Genomic DNA, 21,849 nt, shown 5'->3' with positions numbered 1-21,849 from the left:
GGAGGACACGAGACCCCCTGTGCCTTGAGCAAGGGCTCGCCTCCAGGCACGCAAAACCCTGTTATCACACTCTGCCCAAGCGGGGATAAAGGAGCTGAGCCCACCTCTGAAGGCAGTAAGCCTTGCAGCAGTGCCTGTTCAAAGGAATCGGGACTGAAGAGCAGCTCGAGGGGAGGAGAAACATTCCTGAGAAGACTCAAGCTAGCCAGACGGCAGAGGAACCCATGAGCTCTGGCAGCACTGGATACAGCTCTGGATAGAGCCATCTGTCCCGACAGGGTGCTGCGCTTCATCAGAGAGCGCTGGGTGTGCCCTGGGCCCCACAACAGCTCTGGCTGGGTGGCCAGCTTTGCTGCCGAGCTAGCCCAGCAGGACCCAGCCGGCCAACAGCAGCCGGGGCTCTGCAGCTTGACAAAGATCCTGGTACTCAAAGGCACCAATAAATCACAGGGCAGAGGGACAGATGTGGCTTCCAGGACGCTGGGATGAGGGAGGGGGCTGCTCGAGAGCCGTACCCACGGCCAAGGGGTACCGGGAAGGGGAGAGGGAGCTCCGAGGCTCAGAAACGACCGGGGGAGGTGAGGAGGAGCAGAGGGAGGCAGACCCACGTCCCAGCCCCAGAGCGGGTCAGGGCTCACCCCTGGGCGTTGCAGAGCATCAGGGTACAGAGCGGGGTGTGCAACCCCCTGGGACTTGCCCAAGGCCGTCCAGTGAGTCAGTGGCGATGCTTTCCAAGGCGAGGGCTGCCTGCGCACTGCCCGGCAGCCTGGATACAGTCGCTGAGGATTACAAATGCTGCTAATAATAGCCAGCAGGCGCCTGGGCCTCAGGCCTGCGCTCCCCAGCCGAAACATGCTGCCTGCGCACGGACGACGCATCGCTCCTGGATTTCTGAGCCACCCCATTACTCACTTCCCCCCGTTGGGACACGGGGCCCCCCGGGAGAAAGCCACCAACGCAGGGAGCTCAGGCACCTTGGGTTGTCAGCGAGTCCCATCCGAGCCAGGCGAGAGCAGAGCAAGCTCCTTCCACGGACGCTGGGTCGCCCTTTTATTTTTAAACAAGATCCGGTGCCGCAGGAGGATTTACCGGGCGTTTATAGGCATCGCTGCCCCCACCAGCCCCCCCATTTCAGCCCCAAGGGTCAGACCTTGGGCCAGCATCCTGCTGGGGCTGGGAGGGAGGGGGAAGCCAGTCCCTTCCCTGGGGACAGGCAAGGGCAGCCGGCCGGGGACAGCATAAGGGAACCCTGCGCTGGCAAGGGGGCAGTTCGCTGCGACCCATAGGAAGAGGATGCAGAAGGGAGGAATGAACACACACACCCCCCCCCAACACCTGGTTTAGCTCTTGGGAGAGGGAAAAAACTCCCAGGGGCTGGATGTGCAGACAGGAGCGGCTCACACAGAAGAACACGTCTCTTCCCTTAAATCTTCACTACCTTGATTATTTTTAAAAGCACACCTTGGGGGGCAGTGGTGGAAAGGAGCTCGAAACACCCCCCCACCACTGGTGTCCTCGGGGACAACGGGCTTGTCCCCACCCGAGGGCAAATCCCGGCTTTTGCCGGGACCTCCCTTGTTTTAGAGGAAAACCCGGGCGCTGCGCTCCCGCCCCGCCACCCGCGGCCACCAGCCCCTCCCGCGGGGACCGGACCCCGCCTGCGGGGAGGGGAGGGGGGGGACCTGGGACCCCGGCTGCGGGGCGGGGGGGACCTGGGACCCCGGCTGCGGGGCGGGGAGGGGGGGCCCCGGGGGGAGGCTCCGCAGGGAGCCGGCCTTACCTTGCTCTCCGCCTCCTCCCGGTGCCCGGGCTCCCGGGGCTCGGCGGGCGGCTGCCGGGGGATGCTCTCGGCCGCCGCGGGGCTGGGCTCGGCCGCGGGGCCCGGCTCCGCCGCCGCCTCCCGCCGCTCGCCAGCCGCGTCCTTCCCCTCCTCGCCCGCCCCGACCTCCTCCACCGGCAGCCGGCCCCCCTCGGCCTCCGGCCCCTCGGCCGCGGCCAGTCCCGCTCCCTCCGCCGCCGCCGCTTCGGCCCCGGGGCCGCCCTCCCGGGCCGGCTCCGCCGCTGCCGGCTCCCGGGGCCGCTCGGCCGCCCGCTCCCCCTCGCCTCCCCGCAGCCTCACGAAGACGGAGGTGAGGACGAGGACCAGGACGGTGGCGAGCAGCGCGACGGCCAGGTACAAGTCCACGGCCACGTCCATCCTGCCCTGCTGCCGGAGCCCGCCCGACCCGACTGCGCGGCCGCGGAGGGTGCGCGGCCAGCCCGCTCGGCCTGCGCGGGGCTGGGCAGGCTCTCAACCGGCTTTACCCGGCGTCATCCGCCCGGGCCCTGCCCACAGCCCCGGCCCCCCCTCCCCGGCCTCGGCACCCACCTCCCGCAGGGAGCCGGCAGCCGGAGCGGTCCCCCCGCCCGCCGCGGATGCACACCCGCACCCACTCACCGCCGCGGGAGGGACTTGGGCAAGGGCGACCGGGCGAGGAAGGCAGTCTGCGGGCAGCCCGGCTCTGCCTGATGCCAGTGTCCGGCTCCGGACAGGAGGATCTTTCATTAGACACTGCCCGATACCCAAAAAGCCGTCCCCAAACCGTTCTGCGCACGCACTTGCATCATCCGTAACTGACTTGGAAGGGTCTCTGTCTCCTCACCTCTGTCTCCTGGGGTGCTCACTGTGGGCAGACAGGCACCCACAGCTCGGTGGGCTCAGCGGGATTGCAGGGAGCTCTGTGCAGGCTGCGGCCTCCATGTAGTGCTTAAGGAGCGTTTGCACCTTGGGAGCCCTCGGCCGGGCAGTGGAGGAGCTGGCGGGGCGAGGGAAGGCTGTCCTGGCTCCCCTCGGTGAGGAGCATCTGGCAGCGCATCTATGCCAAGCTTCAGAGCGTCGCTCCACCTTCCCCAGGAGCTGCGGGCGGTATCGGTGGCACATTTGTGCCATAAACCATGGTCACACCCACCAGGTAAGTGGGTGCTGAGAGTAGCTGGGCTGCGAGAGCCTCCCCTCGAGCACCTTGCTGCTGGGGCGTCTGAAAAACAGAAGGCTCAAAAAACGGGATGTGCCCAACAGCCATCACAAGCTGGCAAGGAGACTGGCCAGGGGGTTGTCAGGTCCTTCCAGACTCTGCCACCAAGGATTTCCTGCCTCTTGAGACTGCTGGGAGGATTAGCCAACCTTTTACAAAGCAGGCCGAAATTAGAAGGCCTAAGCTATTCCTGCCAGGGTAAAACCAGCACAGAGCTTTCTCCCAGCTGTGTGCGAGGGGAGCAGACATGGGAATCCACCCCCAAAGTTTCCTCCAGGGAAAAGGCTTTGGAGATATCTCTGAGAGCAGAGATTTTTATTGACTGGCTAAAAACAAAACACGAACAAAGACGGGATTAAATCCCCGGGGTGGGAGGAAGGAAGCGAAGCCATGATCCTCGCTGCGGTTTGTCTTTATTGGTAATCCTATCAGGCAGGCAATCATTAGCGTATGGATAATTGTATTCTTAGTAACAACCAACCATGATACTTATCTTCCCTTCTCCTGCGTAGCTTTGCACTTCCTGGGCCCTGATCATCAGAGCTGCTCTAGAGCTCAACCAAAAACATCCAGAGATTGGTAGCATCACAGCATCTTCTTTGGTGTATGTTTGGTCCCTTTTTCTCCCTTCCTGTCCAAATGCACTCTTTAGCTTGGTGAAGCTACTGGCTTCTAAAAGTTTGACTCGCTAGATGAAAGCAGTGGAAAAGCACGAGGGATGTGACAGCCAGGACTGCTCCACCAGATCAATACAAAGGGGTATAAATAGGTCTGGAGCATAGCGAGACTGAAATTCTCTCTCAAGCAGCTTCTGGAAGACCCTTCCAGGGGCAGAAGGAGAAAAGAGCCTCAGCCGAAGGGTTTACGGCAGAGCCTGTCCGACAGGCCAGGGTGATCGTTGATTAGAGCCTGGCACAGCCTCGGGTATGTGATACCTCGCTGTCCGTTTGGAAAGGCAGTTTGGGAATCAGCAGGTGATCAGGTTTGTTTGTATTTCTTCTGGTTTTTAAGTTACCTTGGAGCTGAGCTGATCACCTGCAGTAGCCACGAAGGCATCATCCCGAATCCAATGCTTCCAGAGACTTCCCCTGAGCCCTGAAAATGGCTCACAGCTAGAGACACGACCCGGGTGGGGAAACTCACGGGACTGGGTCTTTGCTCCTGTGCTCATGCGGGCTGTCAGTTTTGGGGACAAAGAGGAATTTTGGGCAAGGCTGCCAGAAACTGGGCACTGTGGCCTGCTGGTAGGGTGACTTGGGGTGTTCTGGCCTTACACACTATGCACACGGTTGCAGCTGTCGCAGTGCCCTCCATTACTGCCGACGTCCATCTCCTGCTCTTTTTCCCTGGCACATTTTCCATGGCTCTTGGCTGGAAGCCTGTTAGAGGGTGTTTGCCTGTGCAGGAATGCAGTGGCATGTGGCTTGCATTAACCCAGTGCAGAGATGGAGCACTTCAGCCAGTACCCTCCCAAGCAGGATTTATCACCGCCTTAAAATATGAGGTGCTGGCCCTCACAGCTTCTTCTGAGATCAGGATCACTGACGGGGAAACCAAACAGGAGCTACGGCCAGAGACGGCCGTTAGCGGCTTCTGCCTTTGGGGCTGCAGTGATTCACTGTCAGGTTGCTGGAACTGGCCGCGCTCGTAGGAGTTGTGAGAACTGCAGGGCTCGGACACCTCTGAAAAACAACACTCCCGGTCTTGAGAGCTACAGCCAGGAGCATCAAGGACACATCTGCAAGGACAGCGGCTCTAACCGAGCTAACTTCACACAGCAACGAGGTGGCAGAGTCAGCAACAGGGCTCCGCTCCCCACGCCCAGACCCGGGGTGAGAGCTGGACTCTCCTGCAGACTACGATCTGATGGGGGCGATCCCCCAAGCAGAAACCAGGCCCAGCAGGTCCCGTGTGATGTTGACGTGTCCCCTCCGTGGCTCTCCAGAGGCCACTGGATGGAGTAAACTTGCCCTGATGCGGCAAGGCTCCCACCGGGAGGGACAGAGGGTGTCTGTATGGTTCCCCCACCAACTTACAAGCCAAGATTGATGCCTCCAGCTCCCGCCACGCAGCCGCAGGCTCCGGGACAGGAGGGGATGGATTCACAGGCCAGGTCAGCCAGGCAGGCTCCCAGCCGGGGAGCTGCCCTGCTCCTGCTCCGGGAGAGACGAGCTGCGGGGGGGCTGCCGCAGCCTCTGCACGGAGACCGCGGGCTCGGGGGGGCTCGGGGAGGGCAATCCTCCTCGGGTACGGCACCCCTGAAGCCCGGCGTCAGGCCGAAGCCCGGGGGTGCCAGCCTTGCCGTGGGAAGCCGAACGAGCAGGCTGCCCTCTCACGGGAGGAGAGCGGCTCTGCACGGCTGCGGCCAGGGAAGGGGCTGGCTGGGGAACAGCTCGCTGCGAGAGCCCCGGCCCCGCACAAAAGCTGCTTTTACAGGGCTGTCAGCTCCAGGCCGCAGCGGGGGGAGCAAAGGGCTGGGTAACAGCTGAAGAGCTTTACCGACAAAGGGGGATTCAGAGAGCTGCGGTGGCAACTGCTCCAGGAAGCATCCCCCGCCACGGAAAACGCTGTGCTGCAAACCTGCCTGCAAGAGGGATTTAGCTCGGTTGGCTCCCTGCAGCCCAGGCCGCTACAGTCGGCACTGCTCCCAGTCTGCCGGGTATAACGTGCAGAACAGCCGGGAGAGCTTTCTGTAGGCACAAAAAAGACCTGATTTACCACATTACACGTTCTCACTCTCTCCCGCAGCATGTGAGCCATGCAGGCAGTAGCTGTTCGAGGTCCTCTGCTGACACAGATGCCTCCCTCCCACCCAAAGCACGGACGTCGCCTGAAGCAAGCCGAGTTTCAATACCCCTCTCTCCACCACAGCTGTAACCCAAGCTGGGGTCTACAAGGGTCTACAAGATCCCGTGAAGTGAGGTGAGCAGATACGTGCTGGTTTCTAGTGGGGAAAGCAGCGGCTGCTGGTTTGCACAGACCTCAGTGACTTCAGACGGCGCCTGTTCCAGACAGACGATTCTGTGTTCCCAGCTCCTCCGGGAACCCATTTCCCCTCACATAAAGCTTGAGCACAGACTGGTCTTATAACCGGTCCAAACTCGGATCATTTCTGCAAGCCCCAGTCATGCTCCCAGTCACCAATACCACTTTTTCCTTGCCAAGAGCAGCAACATGCTCTCTGCGTTGATGCCAGAAATCAGGAGCTATCCCAGGAAGTGTCACCGTACTTGCCCCGTTCTTCAGCTGACACAGCCCTGGAGGTCACTGACCTATCTGGCTGGCTGTGCATTTGCTTTTTCACACCCGGCTGCGTGCTAGCCCTGATGCTGCAGTGACGCTCAGAGAGCTAGTTCAATTCACGAGTGGCAGAAAACTAAACACCACAAGAAGAGTTCAGCTCACCAAGAAGTCCGAGCCAGCACAAGGGTGGGGATGGCCGAACCTTGCTCCCACTGAAAGGAATGATCCTACCAAAGAGCTCTCTTGCGAGTGCTTGTTTCTGTACCTTCTCCCTAAGCTCCCGTCACTAACCCCTCTGCTAGCTAGGCCTCACCCAGTACACCTCCTCTTCCATTGTGTTGAAACTCATTTTCCAGTCTAATCCCTGAGCTAGGACAGGCTCCGAGTTGTTGTTGATGGTCTTCAAAGTTTTGAAGCAGCTGTACGATTGGCCTTGCCCTTGAAGGCAGATGCAAGCTGATAGTCCTAACAGTGAAGCAAAAGCTCACGGATACTGGCAGCCAGTCCAGTCCCGACTGCAGCAGAACAGCTCAGAAAAGACGCAGCCTTGGGTCTAAACAAGGCAGCGCATCAGAAAAGCAATCCTTCTGAAATTCTCCTCCAGCCCTGGTACGCCTGCCCTGCTTGCACAGCTGGGACACAGCTGGAGCAGCTGCTGCTCCTGCCGGCAGGCTGCATGGATGCTGGCTGCGGCGGCAGCCCCCCAGTTTCAGGTCCTTCAGCTGAAGAAGAGGACACACAACAGTTACAGGCATCACGTAGAGGTGGGAGCCACCAGCTCTCAAACCAGAAGGGACATGGAATGATTATTTCCTATTGAACACATTTCCAATCAGCTCTACCTGCCTCAATTTACACTTCTCCAGAAACAGAGGAGGTGCAGTCCCACAGAGAAGTCTTTACACGCCTTGAAAAAAAGGTGAGATTCTGCAAGCATCAGTTTAATCCCAAACCAGTCTTAAAACACTTAGTTTAACACTCAGCTACTTAGTGCCGTGGCTAACACTCAAGTAGGAATGCAGCCCTGTTCTTTGTGACTTGCTTTCTAACTGCCACAAAAGAAATAGCAGTAGTTATTTTCTTTTATATCAAACTGGAGGAAAGGAGCAAGAACATCAGCATAGGTACAGCATTGACAATCCAACCTCCGCATTCCCACTCAGGTAACTTTGTCCTGTTGGCTCCCCGGTAGCAATTAAAATCAGTTTGCTGTCCTCCTTGTCAAAATGAGGTATTAGGTTGCAACTGTCACAAAAAGAAAGATAGGTAGATAAATCAGAGGAACAAAAATAAATCAAGTCCGGATTGCAAGGCCACAGAGGCACTGAAGGAGGTACCAGCAGTACCTGCAAATCAGGAAGAACAATGGGATTATCTTAAAGCTGGGAGCATGCAAAACCACCTCTCTTGAGAATGAAAAGCAGAAGGGGATATGGTATAAAAGCATTTCTACAATGGCTCTACATTGCTTTCAGCCACCACAATTCATATCATTTTCTGGAATTGGGTCTTGTTAAATGCCAAGCACCAACGCGCCCGGAACACCCACACGGAGAGCAGGGGCTTATTTGCTAATTGTGACTGCCTGGCTGCATCGAGCTAGATAGCGTCTAGCAGAGAACGTGAACAGGGCACACGGTGAACAGAGGTCTTCTGAAGGGCAGTTGGAAAGGAGAAAAGAAAAATGATTTTATAGGTGACAGTAATCAAGAGAAGTGTTTACATCAGTGTTTGGGAAAGGAAGGACACAGGTTTATGCAGAAATAGGCAAACTTGCTGTCTCCACAAAACCATTTACTCTTCAAGGTGTTTCATTCTACAATACATTCATACAAATATTTCAAAAGCCTCCAGGCTGCTGTTCCACACTCTGCTTCAGCTTATTTACCTGCAGCTACTGGTTTCAACAAAGCTCACTAGCAAAATGTACAAGTTTTTCCACTTTCCCAATCTTTGTTCCGCTACGCAGCCAAATTCATCAAGAGGCAGCTTCAGACGCCCGGGAGCGCCCTCGGAGGCGACGCTCTCCCTGAACCCCCAGGTACGGGGGAAGGTCGGCCAGCGCTCTGCTTGGAGTCCAGCCCTTCCACAGCGACCCTCTGCGCTGTGCATCTCATCTAGAAGCCAAGCCGACGCCTGGAAGATGAAACCTCCTCCCGCCAGTATGAGGCGGCAAGAGAGATGCAACACAAGGCTTCCTGTAGCCCGGGAGGACAGGGAAAGGCAAAAAGCACACATTGCAGTCTGGTAACAAAGCTACTGACACAAACCTTCTCCCAAAGCCACCACAGCCCCAGCAGCTTCCAAAACACAGCCCACTATACAGACGTACTAATCGCATGCAAGAAAGAGCTGGAGAAAGTCCCCAAAGCACCCCATAGCTATTACCTGAACACCATTAACATACTGCAGTACTTTGGGAAACAGGTGTACACCTGTAGTTTTTTTTCAGATAGTGATATGAAAAAAAGTGACTAGCCAAAAGGATAATGCAAAATAATTGATTTTATTTAAAATAAAAAGCAAAACCACAATCATCCAAACAAGACAATTAAGAGTATCCCAGCTCTGCTGGATGGGGTGATAAAAGCAGCTAACAGCAGTGGCAGGGCTTGGAGCTGACAGTGTGACTGTCAAACGAATCACTACGCTCTTTCCTTCCCCGCTTTGCAAGGGGGATGCCAAAAACCCCCCAGTACAATTAGCCCACCGAGGCATTTCAGGTTTGATTCAGTCAACGGTCTTGCTTCCTGCCCCAGGATGGCTGGGGATTCAGGGAGGAAAAGGGTCTAGGTTAATTATGAAAGAGGTTGCTGTCTTTCTTTTAAGCATTTGAAGAGGCTTAATGTAACTGAGAAGACAAGCTGGAGCCAGCATACCCGAGCTGGAAAGGGGAGGAAGGTATGCCACTGCTGCTCGGCGTCACCTGCTCCCGCAGCACTTGTGCAGAGAACAGGTGCCGAGATCGGCGCGCCTGTTGTTCACTTCTACAGTTCTGACGGGGTATTTATTCATTTACTCCTGAACTGTCATAGCAGACAAGCCTGTATTGGTTACCAGACTCAAACGCACGGCCAGAGCTCACAAATCCCTTTACCTTTTGCCAGAGCAGGCAGGACGATGACACCGATACACACAATACAATCGGGAAGCCTGCAGTCCAAACCCAGCACGCGGCTCTCTAAGCCTGTCCCTGGGGAACACGGCAGCCCACAAAGCACTGCCTGGCTGGCAAAGTGCCGGCGGGGGCTGAGGCAGAGCAGCGCTGCTGCTTTGGGGCTGAAGGAAGCGAGGGGCCCACCAGCTCTGGGTGCTGGACCCCAGCAGCCTGCTACATCCAGGGGCTACAGTACACAAAAGCAGTGGGGTCGGAACAAGAGTCGTGGATGCCCCAAGAAGCACAAGCCTGGAGAAGTGAGAGCACAAAACCCACTCTCCCCAGTCAGCCTCCCACAAGCATGGACCTAGGCACAAGAGGAGCGGAGTTTTCAACTTTATTCCTTATTCACCCGGCCTGGAACAATGGCCTGGGAAGCACCAGCTCCCCCGCTTCCTGTAAGGCCAGTGAAGCTGACTCCCTGATGAGAGATAATTTATTCTAGTCCTATTTTAAAAAAATCCCGATCTAGCAGGACCTCCTGTTTAGAGCACGCCATGAAATGCCAACAGTTAAACTCTGGTGAAAACAAAGCGCCTTGTTCTGCTACAATTTATGTACCACAGAGCAATTCTGGAAGGGCCACCATATAACACCACGTGGCCAAGAGTGCTGAACAACATCCCCAATGTTTTCTGCTACAAAAAGCTAACGCCAGGTTAGGATGTCTCAGGTTGCTTAGGATGTCTGCAACACTTTTTGTGGGAGGACGACTTCAAAGCATCTTACACAGTAATTACATTTCAGCCTCACAACACCCCTGTGAGGTAGGTATTTTCCTCATCTACTGAAACAAAGACAGAAGCTCACCAATTCGGCTGCGGCAAGAGCCTGTATGTGGAAGAACCAGAGATCCCAAGAGTCCCAATTCCCAGGTAGCCTAAACAGGTACACCTTTGTTTCCTATCAGAAAGTGCCTTGCGGAGAAGTCAGTATAGCGTTGCTGGTATCACGATGCCTGCAGTCCATTTCAAATACACTGCTTTTCTGCGAGGGATGTCAAATGAACACAGGCTTCAATCTGAAATGGTTTTATTTCACACCATAGAAGAGTTCACAGGCACGGAAGAATCCTCTGCACCCTGGATCTTCCCTCTGTGCTTCTGGTGGTAGAGGTGTGGCTTTCCCAGCACAGCGATCAGGCTTTCATGCACATGTAAGATTTTAAGACTGCGAAACTGAACCGTGCATGCCAAATGCAATTGCAAGCTACAGCATAAGCCATCTTACTGACATACTGTCAAGGCACTGAAGAGGGCAGCGGACAGTTCTCTAAGGGCTCTTCCCACGGTGACAGAGCTGAGACTTCTGAGCCTTCGTCTCTCCAGGCACCCACACTCTTCCAAAAGGCAGCAGCTGCGTCCTGCTCTGTCTGAGAGGACATACAGATCGTGCAGGCTCCCAGGCTGTTCAACCGGGCAGGAAAAAAGGCAACCTTGGCCACAAATGCCAGGAGTTTGAGAAGTTTTTTTTAAATGAAGTAATCTTGTGGAAGAATCTGCAGCAGTCTACAAAGCAAGTGTGCTCACTTATGCCTGGCTATCACAGGAAATTCAGGAGTCTGGGCAGCTGAAGAGTGTACCAAAAACCTTCCCTCTCTCCATTTTTTCACCACCACACTGCTCCTACACAAAGTGAATGGCGCAAAAGATTCAGAAACAGAGATCCTGACAAGCGTATTTAGGATTCCCTTGTACAACAGGATATTGCCCGGTCTCCAAGAAGGGAGAGAGTGTTTAAATACGAAGAGACAAGGTTAAAAAAAAGATCAGAAAACCCAGACAAGCAATATTCTGGGTTCCATCAAACCCAACATGTGTAAGAAAGTCATAGTTAAGGCTGCCAATCTGCTTTTTAATTCTGCTACCAGTGCCTGGGCATTACTGCATGTTTACCACACGCACACAGCTTCTGCTTTCAAGTTTTCTCTCCCAAAGAACGGCTGAAGTGAGACCTAATACCCACCTCCTAGGTCTCAGGAGAGCACCCAAGGAAGCACCCCAACCCAACTAGCTTCTGGTTGTGCTCTTCAGATAGAGAAGAATCGCCTCCTTGCGGCACACCTTCAGCCAGACAGACCTCTTCGCTGACACTACCAGCGCAAGTCCCTGCTAAAAAAACCAGCAGCTCCAACAGATCCCTTGGGGATGAGAGCTTTACCCAGCATAATACAAATGCATCTACAGACTTAAGCAACACATTGCATTTTTAAAAAGCATAAAACAACAATATGTCCCCCTCCCAGTCCTTTAAAATTGGCACCACAAGTTCCGGAACCGTCTGAACCCATAACCTCAAAGAAAAGCCATTTAGGTATGTGAACTGCACTGGCCTGAACGAGCCCATGGCCCTATAACTGCTTGGTATTTAAAGCCCAGCAACTGTTATTACGATATAAAAGTCAGACTTTGTCAGTTGTTGCCTAGTGCTAAACATCACGCCTGCACCTAACGGATTGTAATTACTGGCAAACACTGACTTTTTCCCCACAGTTTTTGCTGTGCAAGAAACTCCAGGATTCTCCTGCTCCATCGAGCTTCCTATCGCAAGGTGCTAGTGCATCTTTGTAACCAGTCATCATAACAGACACAGAGCAAAAGTAAATGGACTGTTGCTGGTTAAGGTGTTGCACCTTAGATGTATGCATGTAGATTAAGACCACGAAAGATGCTTCAGGTCGGTGGTCACCTCCGCTGAAGTTGCTTCAGTGTTTGGAGCATTCATACCACCTTCCCTTCCTGAAATTCTGGTGCGAGATCCGCCGGACGTTCGGATAGGCCAAAAGGGCTGGTGTTCCTTTCCTCAAGTGTACAGGACAACATGTAAACATATGACAGTGTCAAAGCAAGGCAGGCTTTTACATTTACCTGCTGGTTTTAAAAAGAGTTCTTTAAAAACTGACCGTCGTCTTCCTTGCCAGTTACGCGAACCATTAAATACTTGGCATGTCCTTACCCAAAGCTGGGTTATTAGTGCACTCACTTGGGGCGCAGAGGGGACAAAGCATTGCACAATAACGTAGAGTCGGGGTATCCCCCTAGGAGTTGTTAAGGAGCCAACCTTCGACAGCACATAATGAAGACAGATGTCTGGATCGAGGAAGAGTGACAAAAACTTAAGGACTGGGAGAAATAGAAGCAGAAGGGGGTAGAACAGAGCTGGCTGGCTGCTAACAGAGCTTCGATCGGCAGCTGCCTCTAGGTGGGTGTTGTTATCTCTCAGGGGTAGCTGCGGCCTCCACAAGATTCCCTAATCCTGTCAAAAAAAGTACAACTGCCTGTCAACAACTATAGCATTTCCCCTCGTATCAGGACAAAAGATCGCAGCATGCAGGTTAATTGTATGTTTATTCTTCCTACAGAATTGAACAAGCTACATAAGATTTTATGTTTGGAACTGTTTCTATCAACTAATCCATCACACAGCTGGAGCAGAAAGCCCACCCATCCTCACAGAGTGAAACAATCAACATACAGGAGGAAGAACAGTGAAACCTGGAAAGCAAGTGTTCTAGGCAATGTGCTAATTTTTAATATTTAAGGTATTCATTTCAAAATTTGAAGTGCAAATAACTTAAAAATGCACGCAATTTTCAGAAGAACGATCTGCACGTGTGCTCTGCATTTTTACCGCTTTTTTTTTTTTCTCTTTTAAAACAGGGTCTGCATTAAGGTTTGTTATCTCCTGCTGCTCATTCCCTCCCTGAAGCCACGCTGGCTGCTGAAATGGGATTTGACAATGTCATACCAAACAAATTGCTAAAACCTCCAGGGCAAAATAAGCAGTCAGTACAGTTCTCTCCCTACTGTTTAATGATGCTCTGTACTTGTAATTCAATTGTATTCAGTTATGAGCGACTCCTGAAAACAAGAGAGCAATATATCACAGCAAGATAAATGGCAACACATTCAGGAGCAAACAGGTCTTTAGGCAATACCCTACACCTGGAAGTCAGGCATGATACTGGGAATCTGGACTTCCTCAGGTAAAAATGCCAAACCTGGAGTATCCAACAGCTCAGCACACTAACGCAGGCAGGCAGCTAACACAGCAGCATCGGTTAACCGAACTGCAAGGAGTTCACTTTAGAATTTTCACAAGCCTCTGCTATATGAGAAAAATGCTTCATTTAGCAAAGAATTTCTAAGTTCCTCCCTGCAGTATACTCCCAGATTCCCAGTGTTTCACTGTTTTTAACCTGGCAAGTCCAGAGAACTTTCTTCCTCGGCAGCTTTACCCTAAGCAATATCTATTCTTGGTTCTGCAATATTAACGTTCCCTCCCTCCACACTGACTAGAAACTTGCTCTTTTTTCTGGTTTGTTTGTTTTTTTTTTTTAAATAAGTAAACACAGACATTTGGGATGAATTTTGCTTTTAACAGATAAAACAGTGGGCCAAATTGAAATAATCCAGGCAACAATAAGAGAAACTGTACAACTACTTGAAGGTTTTCTGTTTGGACAACAAGGCATCGAAACCTGAGTCTTGCCTGATCATTCCTCATCTTTAACTGTTTACTATTCATTTGTGCTCTCTGAAGAGCACAGTTAAAATATCCCACTTCTCCCATTAAAAAAAAATAAAATAAAATACTTTCTCTATTAAAAGAGACAACTAGGAAAAGTAATAAAACTGTTTTATTTAATAAAGTAAAAAACCTCATTTTAAAAAAAAATATCAAGAATCTCAGTTTTCAGTTTGGAGCAATTAAAATAATTCATGGAGGGAAGATATCACCACCGGTCAATTGCTTTCCATTCTGTAAGGGACCCCTTGCTCTCCATCCCTCTGTCCTGATGAATTGCCCTACCCTAACACTGCCAACTCTGCTTGTATTGTCTTTTGCTTGTTTAAAAACAACAGTTGCCATGGGGTCACCTGGAGGAGCTGCGCTCTTTGCTCACACAGTCGTCCTGGGAAGTTGTATCACCGTTACCCATCATGCTGCATGTTCTCCTCTTTTTCCTCCGGTGCATCATCCCCTCTGTCTCAGAGCCGGAGTCACACTGAAGTATGAAGAGATGAAACCAGAATTCAGAGAAACCTAGTAAACTGTTTGGGTGTGGAATTCACCATAAGAGCTACCTCAGCAACCCTGAATAATCAATATTCAAAGAACGTGCTATTTCAGATTAGACACATGAAATAAATTTTAAATTAAGCTTTAAAAAAAAGGAACAGCTACCTTCTTAGATTTCATCACTGACTACGCTGGCTTGGGGCAAGACAACTGATGCGTTCGTTTTGGCTCCTAGAAGTACCTAATTTTCCAAGAGCAAACTCAGTGCCTTCCGAAGCACTTAGGTGCCTAGAAAAGTCCCCTGTCATAACTGAGTCTCGGTTTTGGATCTTGTTCCCCCTCCCCATTTTTAAAACATCCATTTTGCAGCCATTTTAACCAAGCATTGCTTAGCTAAAGAAGTGACAGATTTATATGTAATATAAACATAGATCAAACAAACCAAATTCATTTAGCAATACACAGAGAGACTTCAGCAAAGAGAACCTGCTAAGACCACAGGCTCTCCCACCATGTAGCTCTGTTTAGTTGCTTTCTATTAATTTCTTCCATAAGACATGAATATTAGGATGAGGACACATGATCAAGTGTGGAAAGTATTTTTCCAAGTGTGGAAAAAACCAATATAATTGCAGGATATGGATCACTTACTGTAGTAAAAAGCATTACCTCTGAATCAGAGTCTGAGGAGCTGGAGCTTGAGGAACTGGAAGAATCACTGGAACTATCGGAAGCAATACCAGTAGATTCCTGCAGGTCAACTGAATCAGCCAAGGCTGCCAAGTCAGGATGTTCCTGCTTTAGGATCCTAAGTACAGTTGAAATTTCAGGGTTACCCTTTGAACAGTAACACTGCGTGTAAATGAACAGGGTATTTTGGGGTTTGTTTTAAACAGAAAATATGAAAAGAAAGCTACTAAATCTCTTACCTGTACCATTTCCGTGACAATTTGGGTCTCCCTCTTACTGTCTTGTGCCACACCACAGGGAAGTTGGTACAACTGGCAAAGTTTTGCGTGATGGCAATAGTTGTGTCAAGATTGAGAACTACATGCCACCAGCCACCTATAAATACAACACCAATGACGATTTCTGGCTACATAGCAGAAAGCAAGCTCAAGAACAGTCGTGTACGCTTTTTCCATAGCACAGGGGGAAATTGGACCTTATCTCCCAAACCCAGGTGAGTTCGCCACAATGGCGTCTTTCCTCAGTCTCATTTCAGCATTCGCTGCAATGCTCTACAGATTCTTGTTACCGAAGGCTGCTCAACGCTCTGACCAAATTATCCAGCTCAGTAGTGCAACAGTCTTGAAGATCTGACTTGACAGCAACACACTGGTTACTGACAGCTTTTTTTAATAGCAAGGGCCATTGCAACCCAGACTGCACGGAGACCCTCTCTGTTAAACTGGAGAGCACTTTCCACGCTGATTTAGTAAGATTCTTATGATTACAGACTAACCTTTAATTTAAAAATATATGCAAAATTGTTTCCCACATAGGATAAAAATAGACAGTGGTGTTCTTACAACCCACTTACAACCTCATAAAAAGACTAAGGACACTGTTTAACGGAACCTGACAGCTACAAAATCTTAACAGAAGGTATGCTGAGGAGTCACTAATAAGTGCCAAGACAATCACAAGGCACTCTTGAAGCATGAAGTCAGCTGTATGTTAGAGACAAGCAATGTAGATAGAAGCTATGGGCCATGCTGCACAAAAATGACGCAAGATTTAGATGTTAGAATTTGGCATTGAACTCACTCGCTTCATCCACTAGCCACCTCACCTCGCAGTTATAATGGGCACACAGTGTGCAGCCACTCAAAGAGAATGGCATCCTCATCAGATCTTTCTTTAGCTTTTGATTTCAAATGCAAGATGAAGCATAACCACAGAGAGGTGGGTGGAAAGTGTCAGTGCCTATAAGTAGTTCTTTTCCCACAGCTAAGAAAAATTCATACTCACTCAGACTACCCAGGCTGCGAAATTCAGTCATGAATTTCCTAGGGTGTATATAAACTCAAACATTCTTGTCTAAGAAGTTACTAGTACTCAAAGACCTCTATTATTTCATGCCTTGATGGTTTCCTATTACTGCAATTTAGTTCAGGATCACATTCCTGTGATGCTGCAACTGAGGTTCCGTTTGTTTTGTCATCTGTACCACATGCAATCCTGTGCTACAGGCCGTACGTGTTTCAGAACATTCAAAAAACAACTGAATAGTCTCAAAGAGCACCTCGCAACATATATATCCTTTTTGAAACAACTCAGAATAGTTTGTTTTGCAAAAGATGACCCATATAAGAAAGCTGAAATATTCTCTTTGTCTCTACCACATACAAACGTTAAAAATATGCTTTTCTCTCCCAGAATTCCTTACTGGAGAGATTTGTACATACCTGGCACAAAGACTGTCTCGCCTGGTTTCTGTAAGATTTCCAGGGGTTTGAATTCAGGGGGCCAGGTGGGGAGCTGCGTCCTAGGATAGATGACATTGAACCAAGTGATAGCCTCATCCTGCTGGTTCCCTCCCTCTTCTCGCGTCACCTTGATCAGCTCTCTGGGAGTGCTGGTAGGGAACAGGCACCAACGCTTATGTCCCTGGACTAAGGCATTCCACGCGCTAGTTCCCAGGGGATCGATGTGAATTCCTGTTCCAGAACGAGGTGGGCCCATCACAAACCATCTGCATGGGGGGAAAAAAATCCTTTAGTCATAGAGCAAGCAAGTAGCTACCTTTTCTTTTCTTCATATCAGACAGAAAATTACAGCTGTTAATGTCACATACAGTTAGAAATCAAGATAGTCATAGTTCCTTAATTTATCTTTTTGAGATTGTTCGGCTCGCACTACAGCAAAAAGATACAACATGGGTTTAACCTAAAAACCAACATGAAAATATGAAATGGGACAGGAATGATTCTGGGACAAGAAAGTGAAGATAGCTTTTTATATTTCATAGCTGTATTTTGTTTTAAACAGTTCTTCAATAAAATATATACTTATTTCAAGGTTTATGAATGTGATTAAGTCACATTCATAAACAGCCTGCATTAGGATTCTTACTATGCAGAGGGATTCTCCTAATCCTATGTTTTTTCTAAAATTCACTACTTATAAATGGATCCAGAGCTGCAGAACAATGAGGAACAAACAAAAGGAACAAGCAAGGAACAGAGCAAAGTTACGCAACCCTGGCCTCCCTCTATGCCTTCTGTTCATTTACAACAGGCTTTTCATTCTAACACTTAACTAGTTGGAGCTTATTCTCCAGTGACCATTCAGGATTTGGTGTGTATACTCTCAGTCCCCATTTGCAAGGTTTATTCCTCCCTATGGAGAACTTTATCTGCTACACATGTTTAACAGCAACAGCACCTTCAATTGCTCATTTCCCCTGTAACAGAACAGTAAGATCTACCATACCAGATAAAGCAGTGTAAGTGAGGTGACTTAATATCAGGCGTCAAGAGGAAAAGAATGGCAATAATTGTTTATTGGACAGCAGAGAGGGTAGAAACTAAAGCACCAACAAGACCCCCTCCGTCGCGTGGCTGACAGGCAGGCGATACCCAGCAAGAGGAGTTCAAAGGTTCAGAGAATATTGGAAGCCAGCAAGCTCTCCATCTTCCCTTTCCAAAGCAGGTGTAAATTAAGCTGGTTTCCAAGTATCACTTGGAATAGTGATAGCTAGCACCAATTGTAGGACTGTAAGGTTGGTTATCAAGCTGCACTCTGCTACTTCAGAAAGGAGGCATAAAAATGTAGATAGGCAGGTGTTTGTCACTTCTATTGTCAGTTCACTCTTCAGCTTCATATTAGCCTTGGAAAGCTAATTAAACCACAAGCAGAACAGTAAAAGCTTTTACTAAGAAGTCAGAAGAAATTAAACACATGAAGATCTGTCTGGTACACAGACAAACGCACTGTTGAATACCATTTTTCTGGCTATAACCTGAATCTATACAGGCAGAAGATTTTAAAAACCTTATTTAGCAACACTATCATTTACCAGCATCTTCCTCCAGGCATTTAATTTACAATGAACATAACCCAGTTTGCCACAAGACATCAAATTTACCATTAAAAACTTCACAACCTGTAACTTCAATTTAAAAGCAAAAAACCCAAACCCCACCCCCCCCAAACTAAAATAGCTGCTTCAGTAAATGGCTTCCAAAAATTACTGCCTTCATTTTAAAGAGGAACAACTCCAATAAAGATGCTCTAAACAGCACGAGTTCTTACTTTAAGATCTATGCACTATCACACACCTCTCAATCCAGAGGTCAATCTGTACAGTGCATACCCTGACCATATGATTACAAAGCATCGCTTCCTGTTGGATTTTCAATTATGCTCCTAAACTACTGGATGCTCTTCATCTATTTCTGTACTTAGATGAAACCCCTAACTCCAGGAGGTATCACTGTCCTCTCTTGTATCACTCATCTCTCAAAAAACAACAACAGCCTCAAACAAACCCACATTTTCCAGAACAAAATACAAGAATTGTGAATACCGAGATCATAAGCAAGGAGCTCAGCACGTGCCTGTAGGTGGGGAGGGTGTGGGGGAAAGAGATATCAATGTAAGTGAGTCACAACTAGATTATCTAGGTTACCTATAACTTAGATAAATGATTCCCAGTTCTGTAGGTGTATTCAGTTTCTACTAGAGACTACACTGCGTTTGATCACAGCATTGTATAGTCTCCTTAGAAGCAAATTATAAAAAGGGTCTGTTACAACACTGTAAAAACACCTACTTCAGTGATCTTAAATAGAATTAGTTTCATGCTTCACTCCTGCAAAAGCACAACTGGACTACAGACACATGGAAGATTGCAGAGAAGAGAAGAGTACCATTATTCATTACCTGTTCTATTTTATTAAAAAAAAAAAAAACAAACCCAAACAATAAAAAAACCCACATCACAGCCTCATGTCACTTGAAGGGCAAGGCATTCCTTGACAATTATAACGTGGCTGTAAAGACTTTAATTACTTGGGAGCGTTGAGCTTATGCTCATACTGCTATGAAGCACTATATTAACATAGACAGAAATCTCTTTTGTATCTAACAGCCCAAATACAAGGTTGTTGCATTTGATTTCACGAATGAAGTGTCATTTCAATCCTTTTTCAATCAGATGCAAAAAAAAGAGTTGAAAAGACTACATAGATGCAAAATATTGTTCTCTCTCAAAATCATCTGAAAGGGAGCTAAGAACTAGTCTCCACTCTTCATACTAATGTAGCTCAAGATCTTTATCTTAAAAGGACTGACTCATAATTAAACAAAATCCCACTATGTACATAAGCCACTGGTGCACAACCCAGGAGCTAGACCTGAGGTACTTAAAATTTGAAAGCCAGAAGGCACACATAGCAAGAAATTAATCTTCACAACTTTCAGTAACTATGTAATTTTTTTAAAATCTAAGAAGTGAGGTAAACTGACTCAAAAAAAGAAAAAACAACATAAACTTGTAGCAACACTGGTGGCAGAACCAGAAACTGTGATACAGAAATCTGCCCTTCCCTCCCTCTGGGCGATGGATGTATGCTCATTTCAAAATAGCAGACGTAAAGCTATCACTTTGTTTTATACAAGACAATCATACTTATTTAGGAATAGCTAACGAGATGGAAAACACCTACTGTTACCTTGCTGTCACTGTACTATACCTGTAAGGCGGCCTTCGTTTCTCCCCTGCATACTGAAACAGATCATCAGTGAAGAATTTGGGTACTTTGTAGTCCTCCAGGAGTTTCCTGCGCTTGGGATGCTCTCCATAACTGCTGTCAAAGATGTAGAGCGGGCTGTCATCACGGGTGGTTTCCATATACTCAATGTAGTATTTCATTTTCATCTTCACAGAATAACCGTCATTGTCCTCCCCACATTTGAACTTCTGGTTCCTATACTTGCGTTTCAGTCGTTCCAGAGTCCACTTCTCTTGCGCAGACCAGCCCACCTGAGCATTCAGCAAGACTACAGGCTTGTAAGGTTTTTCATAACGCTCAACAAATTCCTCCACTGTTAACTGGAGTGCATCTGCCCTTTCCACATTATCCTGTGAAACCAAGAGAGGAATACGGAACAGATATTAGGACAGCCTAATGTCCTAGAACTGCGCTTTCTAAGTCAGCGTGGAGGAGCTTCACGCTTATACTTTGTTCCATACACCAGGAGGGTATCAAGCTGCCTACGTGTTATTTTAAGCTCCCCGAGGCTGCAGCCCTATTTCTCATGCCCCGCTCCCTGCACCCATCAGTAAGACCGGCAGGTGAAGCCCTCTGGCACTCCTCCCACCGAGGTAACTCCCCAGGCGGAGAGGCCACCCCTGCCCTTTCGGCTGACACAGCCCTTGCTGCATTTCACCCCCCTCGCCGACCCCGGCACCCCGGGGAAGGCGCCTGGGAATTACGTGGGCGCTCCGGCACTGAGGGTACCCATCCCACCCCGACCTCCCCGCACCCCTCGACCTCCCCGCACCCCTCGACCTCCCCCGCCCCGCCCCGCCCCCCAGGGAGCCCCGCCAGCTCTGAGGCAACCCCGGCCTCAAGAAAGGGCCCGTTCCCAACAGACTTCCCCCAGACCCCGGTTCCACTCAGGACCGCTTCAGCTCCCCCCCCTCCCCCGCCCCGTTCTCCTCAGGCCTCCCCAGTCCCCTCAGGACCCCCTCAGCCCCCTCCCGTCCCGTTCTCCTCAGGCCTCCCCCTCCCCAGTCCCCTCAGGACCCCCTCAGCCCCCCCCCCCCCCGTTCTCCTCAGGCCTCCCCAGTCCCCTCAGGACCCCCTCAGCCCCCCCCCGTCCCGTTCTCCTCAGGCCTCCCCCTCCCCAGTCCCCTCAGGACCCCCTCAGCCCGCCCCCGCCCCGTTCTCCTCAGGCCTCCCCAGTCCCCTCAGGACCCCCTCAGCCCCCCCACCCCCGCCCTGTTCCCCTCAGGGCCTTCCCGTTCCCCGCAGGCTCCCATTCCCCACCCCGCTCCCCTCAGGTCCCCGCAGGCGAGGCGGGGTCGGCGCGGTCGGGGCGCACCTTGCAGGCGGCGGGGCTGAGGGGGAAGGTCTCGCAGTAGTTGTGGCGGGTCCAGTCCAGCGAGTCCTTCAGCTCGGGCCGGGCGCTGCGCTTCGCCTCACGGATCCGCTTCTTGCTCTTATGATTCATGGCGGCGGTGATAGCGGTAACGCGGGGGGCCGTCACCATCCGCCGCCGCTACCCCCGGCCCCGCTCGGCGCCCGGCCCGGCCCCGGCCCGGCTCGGCTCGCCCCGGCCCGGCCCGGCCGCCGCACCTTCGAGAAATTTCACCCCCTTGCCGCCGCTGTCGCCGCGGCCCCGCCCCCGCCGCCCTCCCATTGGCTCGCTGCGCCCTCGTCTTCCGCGACACCTCCCCCG

At 50.5% G+C, this 21,849-nt stretch overlaps 2 protein-coding genes across 9 annotated transcripts in view; both read right to left on the bottom strand.

Annotated features, from left to right (window-relative positions):
- The window catches only part of MXRA7 (matrix remodeling associated 7), a 30,053-nt gene extending 27,799 nt beyond the window's left edge, over nt 1–2,254 (bottom strand). For 3 of the 4 annotated variants that reach the window (XM_075169908.1, XM_075169910.1, XM_075169911.1), the window contains exon 1: nt 1,781–2,254. In XM_075169908.1, the coding sequence (XP_075026009.1) occupies nt 1,781–2,197 (417 nt within the window). In that variant the 5' untranslated portion in view covers nt 2,198–2,254. The remainder of the gene's footprint in view (nt 1–1,780) is intronic. The other variant, XM_075169909.1, reaches the window with a different exon arrangement.
- Nucleotides 2,255–5,628: 3,374 nt separating this feature from the next.
- On the bottom strand, nt 5,629–21,753 carry JMJD6 (jumonji domain containing 6, arginine demethylase and lysine hydroxylase). Of its 5 annotated transcripts, none has more exons than XM_075169903.1 (8): nt 21,493–21,752; nt 20,139–20,527; nt 16,848–17,134; nt 15,366–15,501; nt 15,106–15,244; nt 14,295–14,422; nt 11,380–12,669; nt 10,867–11,039 (listed from the first exon to the last, which is right to left on the bottom strand). In XM_075169903.1, the coding sequence occupies exons 1-7, from the start codon at nt 21,658–21,660 to the stop codon at nt 12,633–12,635; spliced, it is 1,284 nt and encodes a 427-aa protein (XP_075026004.1). In that variant the 5' UTR covers nt 21,661–21,752; the 3' UTR covers nt 10,867–11,039; nt 11,380–12,632. The 5 variants fall into 5 exon arrangements, with proteins under 5 accessions (XP_075026003.1, XP_075026002.1, XP_075026004.1 ...); XM_075169906.1 differs by having other exon boundaries at nt 12,047–12,669; XM_075169907.1 differs by lacking the exon at nt 10,867–11,039 and adding an exon at nt 13,415–13,521 and having other exon boundaries at nt 11,554–12,669.
- Between the last annotated feature and the right edge of the window lie 96 nt (nt 21,754–21,849).

This window comes from Calonectris borealis, chromosome 20 (assembly GCF_964195595.1).
Source record: "Calonectris borealis chromosome 20, bCalBor7.hap1.2, whole genome shotgun sequence".
Taxonomy (NCBI): domain Eukaryota; kingdom Metazoa; phylum Chordata; class Aves; order Procellariiformes; family Procellariidae; genus Calonectris; species Calonectris borealis.
Note: the sequence above shows the minus strand (reverse complement) of the source record. Positions and strands in the feature narration are given on the sequence as shown.

Excerpts from the sequence above, each read along its gene's own strand:
- JMJD6 (XM_075169901.1), bottom strand. The coding sequence starts at position 21,660 with ATGGTGACGGCCCCCCGCGTTACCGCTATCACCGCCGCCATGAATCAT. Across the intron at positions 17,135-20,138 it reads AAACGAAGGCCGCCTTACAG|ATGGTTTGTGATGGGCCCAC; the intron begins GTATAGTACAGT and ends CCCCCCATGCAG. Across the intron at positions 15,245-15,365 it reads TTGTCACGGAAATGGTACAG|GATCCTAAAGCAGGAACATC; the intron begins GTAAGAGATTTA and ends AACTGTACTTAG.